The 12,440-nt window shown below is 44.1% G+C and overlaps 1 protein-coding gene across 13 annotated transcripts in view; it reads left to right on the top strand.

The window, feature by feature from the left end:
- MAGI1 (membrane associated guanylate kinase, WW and PDZ domain containing 1) overlaps nucleotides 1–12,440 on the top strand; it is a 489,041-nt gene that overhangs the window by 371,761 nt on the left and 104,840 nt on the right. For 10 of the 13 annotated variants that reach the window (XM_079957815.1, XM_079957821.1, XM_079957818.1 and 7 more), the window contains exons 4-7: nucleotides 2,535–2,741; nucleotides 4,876–5,089; nucleotides 7,569–7,651; nucleotides 11,418–11,453. In XM_079957815.1, coding sequence (XP_079813941.1) covers nucleotides 2,535–2,741; nucleotides 4,876–5,089; nucleotides 7,569–7,651; nucleotides 11,418–11,453 — 540 coding nt within the window. The remainder of the gene's footprint in view (nucleotides 1–2,534; nucleotides 2,742–4,875; nucleotides 5,090–7,568; nucleotides 7,652–11,417; nucleotides 11,454–12,440) is intronic. The other 3 variants (XM_079957820.1, XM_079957825.1, XM_079957819.1) reach the window with 2 other exon arrangements.

Here is a 12,440-nt window from a genome sequence, read left to right on the forward strand (position 1 = left end):
AGACAATCAATGTTAGCATCATGCATATTTTTAACCTTGTCACAAAACTCTTTAAACCTTTCTAAGGCTTCTTGTGGTCTCTCTAAGAAAAAAACCCAGACATAATTTGAGAAACAATCCACACACACAAGGTAAAATCTTGCATTGCCTCTAGATGGTGCTAGAGGACCAATCACATCAGCATACACCCGCTGAAATGCCTTGTCGACTCTGGTGACCTTCCTGGCGTCCTTTGCCACACCTGCGAAAGAAATCATGTTAGAATCAGAAGAATTACATTTCATGTAATCACTTTGATCAAAAGTCAACAAATACAGTCCATCTTTCTCTCTGGCAGAAAGATACAACTCTCCATCTTTGTAGATCTTGCAGCTTTCAGCATCATAGGACAGTTCCAGTCCTTTCTTGGCAATCTGCGAAACACTCAGCAGATTGAATTGCAACTCAGGAACCAAGTACACATTGTCTATAGTCAAGTTCAGACTCTCAAGATATACAGTCCCAACTCCGGTCGCTTCCAGCTCCTGACCGTTGGCCTGCTTCACAGCGAAGGTTTGCTTCTTAAACGACGAAAACAGTTCTCTGTGTGGGGTCATGTGTTTTGTGCACCCCATGTCAATTACAAATGAGTTTTCAACATCTGGTGTGGTTCCTTTCGACATTAAAGCCTTTGCAGGTTTCACCTGTGACTTGGTACGACTTTTGCCTGACGCCTCAGGCCTTGCAGAGCTCCCCTTAGCTCCTTTTGGTTGACGTGGCCTGTTCACTGGGCTGAGCACCGGATGTTAGCTCAGTGTGTCACCTGACATGTACTGGAAGTACAGGGGTGGAGTTTTGTTTCTCGCTCTGCTGTTGGTGTTTGAAGAGTGCAGACATGTTTCTCTGTACTGCTGCATAGACAGAAATAAAGGTGATTGAGAACCCCATCCCTGCTGCTCCAACGCGAGGTTGGAATTCACAGAATGTGAAAGCCAGGACGGCTATAATTCTGTGTGTCTCGGATTGTCAGTTGGTGCATACGAAAAAGGAGCAATGCAGCAAGCTGCAGCTGGCTGGAAAGCCAAACAGGATGTTGATGTTTGTGACTGTACCGTGGGAGCAAAGGGACAGCCTATTCACGTGGCCTGAGACTGTGATGAGGGTCAGAAAGTAAAACAATATGGAACTGGGATTTTACATATGGATACGCTCCGAGTTCCACCCAACATTGTGGGGGGGGGACACAGACCTCATTGTGCACACATGACGTCACACGTGTGACACACACATGTAACATGACATGTCTCTGGAGGAGGCTGCAAAGCCTTGTCTCTCTGCCCATCCCTGTTCCCTGAAGGATCTAAGGCAGGCACCCCCAACCTGTGGCCCTCCAGATGTTTTGGCCTACAACTCCCATGATCCCTAGCTAACAGAACCAGTGGTCAGGGATGATGGAAATTGTAGTCCAAAACATCTGGAGGGCCGAAGGTTGGGGATGCCTGATCTAAGGCAACATCCACACCCTGCATTGAAAGCATTCTTACTTCACTTTAATAGTCATTGCTTCCCCCAAAGAATCCTGTTGTTTGTTAAGGCCCCCTACCCCCCACCCTCACAGAGTTACAGTTCCCAGAGTGGTTTGACCATCTTCCCACAGTGGTTCAATCCCTCTTCCCAGGGACCTGTGGAAATTGTAGGTCTAATGGTGGCCTAGGTTTAAGGATTGGCACCTCGTATGCTTGACTCCCCTATAAACCTGCTCTGATGTAGGTTTTGTTTGCAGTGTCCAAGTAATTGTGTGTGTGTGTGTGCCTCCAAAAATGTGTGTATCGGATGCCTTTTGTCCCTATTCTCCCTGACCTAGCCAAGCCAAAAGCCTGCCTTAGCAAAGCAGATACCACGTGTTGCCATTCCCCTTTTATTTTGGCAAAGTTTTCCTTTTTTTTTGGACAGCACTTTATTTTTTTTAAAAAAATAAAATGTTTAACTGCTACCCATTGAGGATGCCTATTAAAGCAGGTCATGCTAGTCTTGTATTGCTTTTCTGGATGATGTTAAGAACTGAGTTTTTTTATTTATTTATTTCATGCAGGGCTCACTCTCAATCTGGCACAGCATTATGTGGGTGCTTCCGTCTCTGTGTGTGTGTGTTTCAAAGCTACTAATTGAAATTCAAATGTAATGAGATGAAGGCCTCCCCCCCCCCCCGCCGCCCCCAATTCACCACAGTCTTCTTTTGTTTTAGTCCTTGTACGCCTGGTGCACCTCAAAAAGACAGGCTTTGGTTCTTTGGTTTTAAAATTCAAACATGAATAAGTTTCATGAAGGTAAAACAGCCGACATCTTTTGAATGCTTTTTCTTTCAGTTGGTGGGCAGGGAGGGGGGAGGGAACAATATTTGTTCCTGTTGGCTAAGAACGAGAAATGGCTTTGATTATGGCGGGTGGAGCTGAGGAGGGGAGTGGTGGTGGTGGGAGAGAAAAGAGAGAAGAAATATTTAATGACACGAAATCTGCAAAAGCAAACAAACACGCAAATGTCTTTCTGTTGCCTAGGTAACTACTATGGAACACCCAAGCCTCCCAGCCAACCCCTCAGTGGGAAAGTGAATAATACTGATGCTTTGCAAAACCTCCAGTCCGGCTCCAAGCAGTCAACCCCCAAGCGAACCAAGTCTTACAATGATATGCAAAATGCTGGCATAGTGCATACGGAGAATGAAGAGGAAGATGATGTCCCTGAAATGAACAGTAGCTTTACAGGTAAATAAATTATTTGCTTGCCTTTGTATAAGAAGGAGGCGACCAATGGGCGGGGGTGTGGGAAGGAATTGGGATGTGCAAATTGGTGGTTCTTCTCAAGAAAATTCCTGCGCATATATATTCACAAAATCTTTAGCATCTGAGCGATGCACAGCTCACCGTTTACTGCTTTCCCCCTTCCCCTCAACAAAAGTCTGTAGCTATTACTGTTAGGAATTTTCCTATGAATGAGTGTGATCTTAGCAGAACCCATTTCTTTGACTTCACAGTTAAGGCTTTGAACCGCAGCTCTTGGCAGAGCATGTGAAAAGAACTTCAGATAGCTGCCTGTGCGATCTCTTGACTTTTTAGCTATCAGATAGGCTAAAAATTGCAATTGAAAGTTGGCACCTGGCTGAAACGGCTGTGTTTTTCTCATCCCCGCTAGTATATTCCTTTATCAGCTGAGGAACCTGTTGCAAGAATCAGCTGATTTCAGATCAGTTACTTTGAGAGTTAGATGTTAAAAATATCCTGCCATTGATTAAATAAAGGGCAAAATATTTAGGAGATCTGCAGGGTCTTATGATCCTAAGCACACATCTTTGGAAACGAGTGCCACAGAATGCAGTGGGGTTTCTGAGTGAACATGGTTTGAACCAGAATGTATGTTTAATTGATTGAGGTCACATTAAATAGGACTTGCATTTTCATTTGGCATTTTATGCGGCTGCAATCACGTAAGAGCTGTTTAACACCTGTAGAGGTGGTGGACTCTCCTTCCTTGAAGAGTTTTAAGCAGAAGTTGGGTGGCTGTCTGTCATGTATGTTTAAGTTGAGATTCGTGCATTGCAGAGGGTTGGACTAGATGACCCTCAGGGTCCCTTCCAGCACTACAGTCCTATGATTCTATTATTCTAGTGCAATAGCAGCAAGACTGGAGGAGGAGTGCAGTGGCCCTGATCTTCATTTTGGGAACTTGCACCTTTGTTTGTTTGCAAGAAGCAACTTTGCCATAGGCTGCATTCGGATGTAATAGTAAACCACTGTTTAGCCTTATGATAATGAGTCTAGTCCCTTCCTCGGTTGATGTGCCCCCCCCCCCAATCTTTCCTCTAGCACAGGGGTCAGCAAACCTTTTCAGCAGGGGGCCAGTCCACTGACCTTGTGGGGGGCCGGACTGTATTTTTTTTTTGGGGGGGGGGGTGAACGAATTCCTATGACCCACAAATAACTCAGAGATACATTTTAAATAAAAGCACACATTCTACTCATGTAAGAACTCGCTGATTCCCGGACCGTCTGTGGGCCAGATTTAGAAGGCAATTGGGCTGGATCCGGGCCCTGGGCCTTAGTTTGCCTACCTATGCTGTAGAACAATTAAATGTGTATCTCATCTGTGGGTTGGTCAAGTAGCCCTGGGTGGTAGTCAGTCGGATGTATGGTATTAAAACCTGATCTTTCCAATGTGACATGCTTCCATTTCTAACCTCCCCACCCCCCTTTTGCAAAATGCCTGTATGGTTTGTAACAACCCAGTAAGAAATATGGATTAAAATAAATAAAACAGACAAAGGTGAAAACAACAGGACAAGACAGGCATATAATTACAAACTATACAGTAATTACCGTATATACTCAAGTATAAGCCGACTTTTTCAGCACATTTTTTATGCTGAAAAAGGCCCCCCCGGCTTATACTTGAGTGAGGGTCCTTTTGGGCTGCTCCTTCCTCCTCCTCCGCCTTTGCTGCTGGTGGCGGTGGCGGCGAAGGAACCAGCAGCCTGAAAGCAGCCCTTTTGGGCTGCTTGTTCTTCCTCCACCGCTGCCCTCACCACCAGGTTTGTGGTGTGGTGAACCTGCTTATTCTCAAGTCAGTAAGTTTTGTGGGAAAATTAGGTGCCTCGGCTTATATTTGGGTTGGCTTATACTCGAGTATATACGGTATATGCCTCCATTTCTGAATAATCTAATAGTCTTTGTTACTCACTGGTTACTTAAGAAACAGCCCCAGCTTGGTGGATCAAGCTTGCATGTGTTTTTTTTATGAAGCGCCTCAAACAATTATGGAAGCAAGCAGGGTGAAAATAGTAATGTACCATTGACTAATAATCACTATGTCTAATTCTCTCTCTGTGTGTGTGTCCTTCTGCAGCAGACTCTGGTGAACAAGACGAGCACAATACACACAGCACAAGAGATTCGGCTCCCCCATCTGTGAATAATAGCAGTATCACCACTGTTCCCACCACGGAACCTTCTCAGAAGCTCCCTCAATACCTACCTCCTTGTGCAGAGGAAAACTTGGGTCCTCTGCCTGAAAACTGGGAGATGGCCTATACAGAAAATGGAGAAGTCTACTTTATAGAGTAAAGAGATCATTTTCTTGTCTGTTCTTTGAACTTGAAGATAAACGATAGAAGGGTTGAACCTTTGCACCATTTTTGAGGCCGAACTAGGCACAGCGCGGGCAGCCTTTGGGGCTTTCTTCTACTGGTTGGTGGTGGTGCTGGAAGTGGCAAGGAGTTAGGCAAAGGACGGCTAAGGGCTGCCTTTCTCCTGGGGCCTTCAGGTTTCCCTCACTTGTGACTTAGAAGGGCATTGCACTGAATGCCATGCTACTAACCCCCACACATTGAACTGCAGTTTAACCGTAACTCATTCGCGCTTATTCTGAAAACAAAAGCATAATTGTTGAGGAATTTATTTAGGAAACACTATTGTCTGCAGCAATCAAACTGTTTTGCCAAACAAACCAGTAGCTAAGTGAGCCCCTGTTAAATTCTCTGTCAGGTCAAAGCATCAACAGTTTGGCGGTAGAGGGTAATGTGTTGCGCTTCTCAAAAGTTAGTCATCATTTCCCTCAATAGTAGACAAATCATAGTGTGGCAAGCTAAAAAGTTGGCTTCTCGTTCATCACAAGGCCCAGAACCTTGTGAAGTTCTGCTGCCGTTTGTCTTAGAAGCATCTTGTTTTCTCACATCTGAAGGCTATCCAAATACTGTATAAAAATCCCTTTATCCCCTTGGGACATAAAATGTTTTGTACCTTGGCAGACCCCTTTTACTCCATTATTGTTAATTTGACTTGCTTGCTGGACTTCTATGCCCCGGTTTACCAGTTAGAGATTAATTGCCCTGGAGTGCACAAAAGAATTAAAACGCTTTTTGCCTTCTGTATTGCGAGGGTGGGTAAAGTAGTGTGTGAAACAGCGACCTTCCACTCCAGCTTTCATATCGCCAATAATCTATAGCAGGGATTGTGAAGCCCGTCCTTTGAGAACGGGTCTGCTGTTTAGTAGTGAAGTCTTCAAAGGTACATGCCCCTCATAATTTCAGAGGAGGGTTAGGTTGTGTTGCAAACCCCCCTTGAGAAGGAACTGTGCCATGCTATTTAAAGTGATACTGGAACCGGAATGCTATGTGGTTCCCTGTTTGTCAGCGGGGGCCGTGTTTGAGCCATCGAGGTTACGGAAAAGAAGGGAGGTGAATGATGTATCCGCTGCAAGAATTAGAATGCCACTCCTTTAGATGTGTCAGAAAGGTGACCAGGCGGATTGGTGGGGGTAGGGCAGTGGCGTAGGAAGGGGGGTGCGGGCCGCCCTGAGTGTTATCACTGAGGTGGGTGACAAAATGGCAAAAATATATGGTTGTGTTGTTTTTTTTTTAAAAAAGGGCTCATTACACTTTTTTTGAAAAATAATAATTCCTGCACTCACCGCAGCCCCCTTCCTACAGCACTGGTAGCTAGGTGAGATGGGGGGCACTGGGCGCCACACCGTGGGGCCTGCAGGGTGCCTGAGCCACGCGTCTTTCCTGAGGGGGAGGCAGTGGGCAGACTGCCTGCAAGCTCCATGCTGCTTTTTCAAGCAGTGTTGGGCATGCATCTGCCCACTGCCTCAGCCGGCCTACAGCTGAGGGGGAGGCTGTGGAGAGGCTCCACGCAACGTGCCCTGCCTTGGCTCGCCCTGCCCCCAGCTGCAGGACGTATGCGCTGAATCGGGCACCGGAGCAGCTAGCCACGCCACTGGGGTAGGGATCATTGAAGGGCCGTGTTTGCATCTGGCCTGTCATACAGTGCCATCCAGCTCAGAGGAGTGCCATGTGCACATTGCTAGCTCTGTTCCTGGCACTTTTCAATAATGCCTGATCAGTGTAAAAGGCATTCCTTTAATCCGACCTGCGTCTTAGAGCTCAGATAGATCATGAGACTCTTAATCTCAGGGTTGTGGGTTCGAGCCCCACGTTGGGCAAAAGATTCCTTCATTGCGGGGGCGGGGGGGTGAACTGGTCCCTTCCAACTCTACAATTCTAACTCATCCCTCATCAATTTTCAAGTGGTCTGTAAAGGGAAAGATTTGCTCCAGATCATTCAGGAACACGGTCTATGAGGGGAGGTCCATCCAAATGGGACCACCACCATTGCATCTTCAAATATCACAGTTTCCTTTTTCTCCAGTGTGAGAGCCAGTGTGGGAACCGGGTTCACGTCTCCACTCCTCCACATGCAGTTGCTGGGTGACCTTGGGCCAGTCACACTTCTTTGAAGTCTCTCAGCCCCACTCACCTCACAGAGTGTTTGTTGTGGGGGATGAAGGGAAAGGAGAATGTTAGCCGCTTTGAGACTCCTTAAAGGGAGTGAAAGGCGGGATATCAAATCCAAACTCTTCTTCTTCCATGTATTTTCAGAGACTAGACTGGAACCCATGTCTTAGAAAGTTTAATTTTTATGCTCCGTTCTAAATGAAAATGGATTTAGCTCAGATGAGTCAAAGTGGTGGCCACAGGCTATTTTTCTGTCACTGATACTTTATTTTTAACAAAGGTCTCTTTTCTTTTTGGTTTGCAGCCATAACACTAAAACGACGTCTTGGCTAGACCCACGGTGCCTGAACAAACAGCAAAAGCCTCTAGAAGAATGTGAAGATGATGGTAAGGGAGTAAACGCTGAAATGAAATCTGGAAAACATTTTACCTAACTTAAGGTTGCAAAGGAATGAGTGGAACCGGATTCTCCTCTCAAAATCACACAGCTGGTTCAGTGGGGCCGAGATTTGTATCATAATGCAGGTGGGGATGCTAAACTATATCCTTGGTAGAGAGTTCCCTTGCTGGGTATGTGCTATGTGTACCAGAAGCATTTTTTAAATGGCAACATGCAGGACAGAATCTTCCTAAGTTCTAGGTGGCATAATTTTTGTATATCCCCTCAGCTATAGAATTCTGGCCACTCTGAAGGCGGACTTAGCTACAATGGCATTAGCAGAAGAAGCATCCTCAGCAATTGTCCAGTTCAGCAAGTTCAGCTTGCTGATTTCCCTTGGAGGTTTTTAAGCAGAGGTTGGATGGTCATCTGTCATGGATGATTTAGCGGAGATTCCTGCATTGCAGGGGTTGGACTAGATGACCCTTGAGTCCCTTCCAACTCTAAGATTCTATGATTTTTCCACTATAATCACCTTGCAGCTTTTCAGAGCTGGTTATTATTACTTTTTTAAAAGAAGCAGCAGCAGCTAAAATCATAGCTACAATTCTCCTGCTTTGAAAATTACTCTTTGGTGAAGCCACTGAAAAAGAAGAAAAAAAGGAAAAGACAATTTAATTCCATCCTTATAGAATACTACAATTAGTCTTAAGACACTGTATAATGCAGTGTATGGGATATTGCAGTTTCATCACTTCATTTTGATCCAATGGTCATTATTGCTTATCTTAGTGAAAATAAAAGGTGTGTATATATACGTTACTCCATTTTTGCAGTGTTATTTCCCAGCAGTTATTGAAATAATAAATCAGATTTGATATTCCCCCCCCCCCCCTGAGACCTTCAGGATGCCAGCCAGTTTCCAACTCAAGAGACCCGGCTACTTTAATTTAACTTGGGAGAAGAAAATGGGGTATGTAACAGCAATTTAAAAAACAACAGGTAGAAAGCTGAGAGGAGAGAAAATGATAGGGGCAGCAACACATGCCTGATTCTTAAGTTCATTTTGAAGCAAAATGAAACAAAATAGTTAAACGCCCTCAACTTAACTTGTAGGTCAAATTGCTATGCGTTAGGACCAAACTAGAGGTGATGGTGGCAGGCACAGTTATTCATACTCTTCCCCATCCACATATGAATCGGGTATTAAGGCAGCTCTGGGGCAAAAGTGACCTGGGAGAGGTAAGGTGAGGAAGGCTCAACTGCATGTCCCATTGGAGCTTAGAATTAAACGCTTACAGCCAGGGCTGCCTAAGACATTTTGACACCTGACGTGGACCCCAAAATGGTGTCCCTGGGGAAGAAGAGATCAGGGAAGATCCACATGAGGAACAAATGGAAGGTAGGGAAAAAGATCAACATTGACCGCCACCTGAGGCAGTCGCCTCAACTTGCCTCATGGGTGGGCTGGCCCTGCTCTCAGCCCTATTTATACAGGCTTCTGAACAAGCAGAAATGATACTGCTACTCTCACATCTAGCCTGGCCCTTAGCTGATCAATGCATTAACAGTTGTTCTTCAGAAACTAGCAATCACAATTTTTTTGAATTTGTTTCCAAAATGGCTTTATAAGAAGCATTTCCGTTATACTGAAATTTGTATTACACCAGCCCGTGAGTGGGAGGTGTCCCTCCAAATAATGCACTGCCCACATTGCCCTACACTAAGTAGTTTCTTTAACCCCAGCCTCCAGACCACATTTTTATGAGAAGCCTCAAGGCTGCAGCCCTGTACTCCCTTCCCTCGGAGCAAGTCCTGCTGAATTCAGTTGGACTTACCTCGGCATTGACGTCTCCTGTCCTCTTGCACAAATCGGCCATTCCCATTTCAAAACTAGGGTAACAAATAGGTGGTGAACCAGTAAATAGGCACAATTAATATATCCCAGTATTATAATTTTTAATGAGTAGACGTGTGATTGTACAGCAACTCCTTTATTCAGCAAATTTACTTTCTGCAGCCTGTTGGGTAGCTAATGAATACATGCATCGGCAGGGAGTATAAATGTCAAAATACTTAACCGTTACTTTATTTTGATGTGCACCGTGATTTTCTTCTTTTTAAATTGTGAAGGATGTCCTGTGGAGAAAATGAAGGGAAATCCCTTTTTTAAATTATTATTATTTCCAACTTTGAGTATGGGAATGTGACCTCAGTGAAATAACACTGGTAACTTTGCATGGTTTACGCATATGAATATATAAAGATGTGATTATGCTTTATATTGAATCAGGCCCAGTAGTTCAGTCTTTGCAAATCTGGTGCCGTGCTGCTGTCTTGGACTGCAACCTATGCTGACTGGGGCTGATGAGAATTGTAGTCCAAAACATCTGCGGGGCAACAGGTTGGTGAATCCTGCAGTAGTTCAACTACTCCACTGTGGTCTCCTCTGACTGACCCTGGTTCTCACTGGTGTTTCCCAGTGATACTCCTTGAGATCTTTGAGCTAGATGTGCCAGCAATTTGCTCTGGGTTAACATACATGAAAAAGTATGTTATTTGGGCCCTCCAACTTGGGCAAGTGTTTAAAAATTATGCAGGTCATTTTTACAGATATAACCATTAGAAAAATATATAAATGGACATATTTTTTGGATGCATTCACTGTCTGTCATATGGCAGCTATCTATTACCAATTTTGAATTAATCTAACTACAAAATACAAATCTTTTTACGTTGACGTATCTCATGTTTGGAGAAATTCTGAGATTCTCTGGCTGACTTGTGCTAAACCGAATCCATTATTCTTTTATCAATCATTTGCTTGCAAGTTTTATCATCTTTCATTTGCTGGCTGCAATTTTGTTTCTTGACAAAATGACATCCCCAGTCATTCATAACATTGTTAGCAGATGGAAATGGTATGCAATAAGTAAATGGATGATTAAATTACGCTTTATTTAATAGAAGCTCTCTGCAAGTGGTTGTCCCTTAATACAACCATAAAGTATAAAGTAGGACTTTATACTTGAGGCATGTAGTTTCTAGAGTAGGACCAAAGTCCAATATGCAGCAATCAACACGTATATTGAACTCTATATATTTGAAAAGGTAGCTGGATGGGTTCACCAACCTATGAGCATGGGCCCTGAGCAGTCTCAATTCATTCTAATGAGGTTCTGCTCTTCTTTAAGAACAAGCTGAACTGGACTGGGGTTTAGTTGTTAATTATTTTGGGACAAAAGAAGTAGTCATTTAAGTTAGATAATGTAATAGTTGAAGGTACACCAACTTTCCTTTTGAGGCTCCAATTCCTTGCATGTGCAAGGGCTCTGAGTTAAGCACTGGAGCTCTGCCTAGTCACAAGGACTTTCCAAATGGGATATGCAGGCAGAGTCATCTTAGACTTTTCACCATTCACAAAAATGAATGGGAAGCCCAAGTTCTAGATTTGGCAAATTAAACTGAGAAGACCAGACAGCCCCCATTGAGCCAGGGGGCAGGGGCGGGAGGAGAGCAGATCCATGTTATTAGCGTTTTGGAATGCCATATATATATATATATATATATATATATATATATATATATACAGTATTATTGTCAGTGGCCACAGTGTCCCTCCTGACTAAGGTGTCGTGGCATATGGGTTTGGGCTAGGTTGGTACCTGGTGTTGGTTCTGCTGTATACTGGAAGGAATTTCTTGCTTGGTGCTGGTGTCTGAATTTTTCTTTTAATTTTTTCCTATCTCACTTACTGCTCTTCCTTTGGAGAAGAAGGGGTACACACGGAGGAACTGGACAGTGAACTAGGTAAATCATCCATCTCTCATTTTTGCACCGTTGGTTGGACTGCACCGTTAACTGCTTTAACATCCTTTTCTTTGTATCACTTTTTTCTTCTTTTAATTTCAAGCAAGATCTAACATAGTCGTATCCAAAGGTGTTTTCTTTTCTTTGTTTGTTTGTTTGCTTGTTTTTGCTTAAGCATGTCATTTTCAAGCAGGGTTGTTGCTGTCCAGTAGATTTGTGGAGCCGTCAACCCTTTTTTCCCTACGTGACTCTGGGTCAAATCCGGCTAAGTCATTGGACAAGCAGAATGACTTCAACTCGCACAATGTAAACTTCTCCGCCCTCTTCTGTTTCTGCAAGCCCCCTCGCTCTGCCCCAAATCTGCTCTGTATTGTTGGGGGAAACCCTGGAGCAGTTGGGGTTGTGTATGTGCAGGGAGATGGAAGCACCAGTGCAGAAACGGGAGTCATTCCACTCACTTAATGACTTGGTTGGATACAACTCACTCTTTGAAAGTGTCTCTGTACTACAGGACATGTGTATATGCTTCTCATTAATGCTAACTGCTATTGCTTTTATGTTCAGTTCGCATTTGAAGTTGGGCACTTGATTTGTGAATCTAACAGTAGTCTGGAATGCCGCCATAATAGTGTAGGGTCCAGTGCTTGCATACAGATTGCTTTCTGCCATGACTCAACTTTGTATCATGCCCTCTCTTGAACCCACCTTTTTTTTGGGGGGGGGGAATATCTGTGGTTCCACACGGCCTAAACCGTACCTGAAACTGCCAGAACTCTGTATATTTCATCAAGCTTGCTCTTAGCATTGGGAATTAAGAATCCAGAACCGATTCCAGAAATTAGGCAGAATCTGGATTATAAGCCTGGTTCTATTTTCAGAGCATGGCCATTTCTAACCCTGATGAGCTAGACTAGATCTGCAGCTGGCATGGTTATATTGCCATCATCGTATCTCCGAAACCATCAAGCAATTATATCTTATTGCTTC

The sequence above is a fragment of the Podarcis cretensis genome (assembly GCF_951804945.1).
Source record: "Podarcis cretensis genome assembly, chromosome: 2".
Classification (NCBI taxonomy): domain Eukaryota; kingdom Metazoa; phylum Chordata; class Lepidosauria; order Squamata; family Lacertidae; genus Podarcis; species Podarcis cretensis.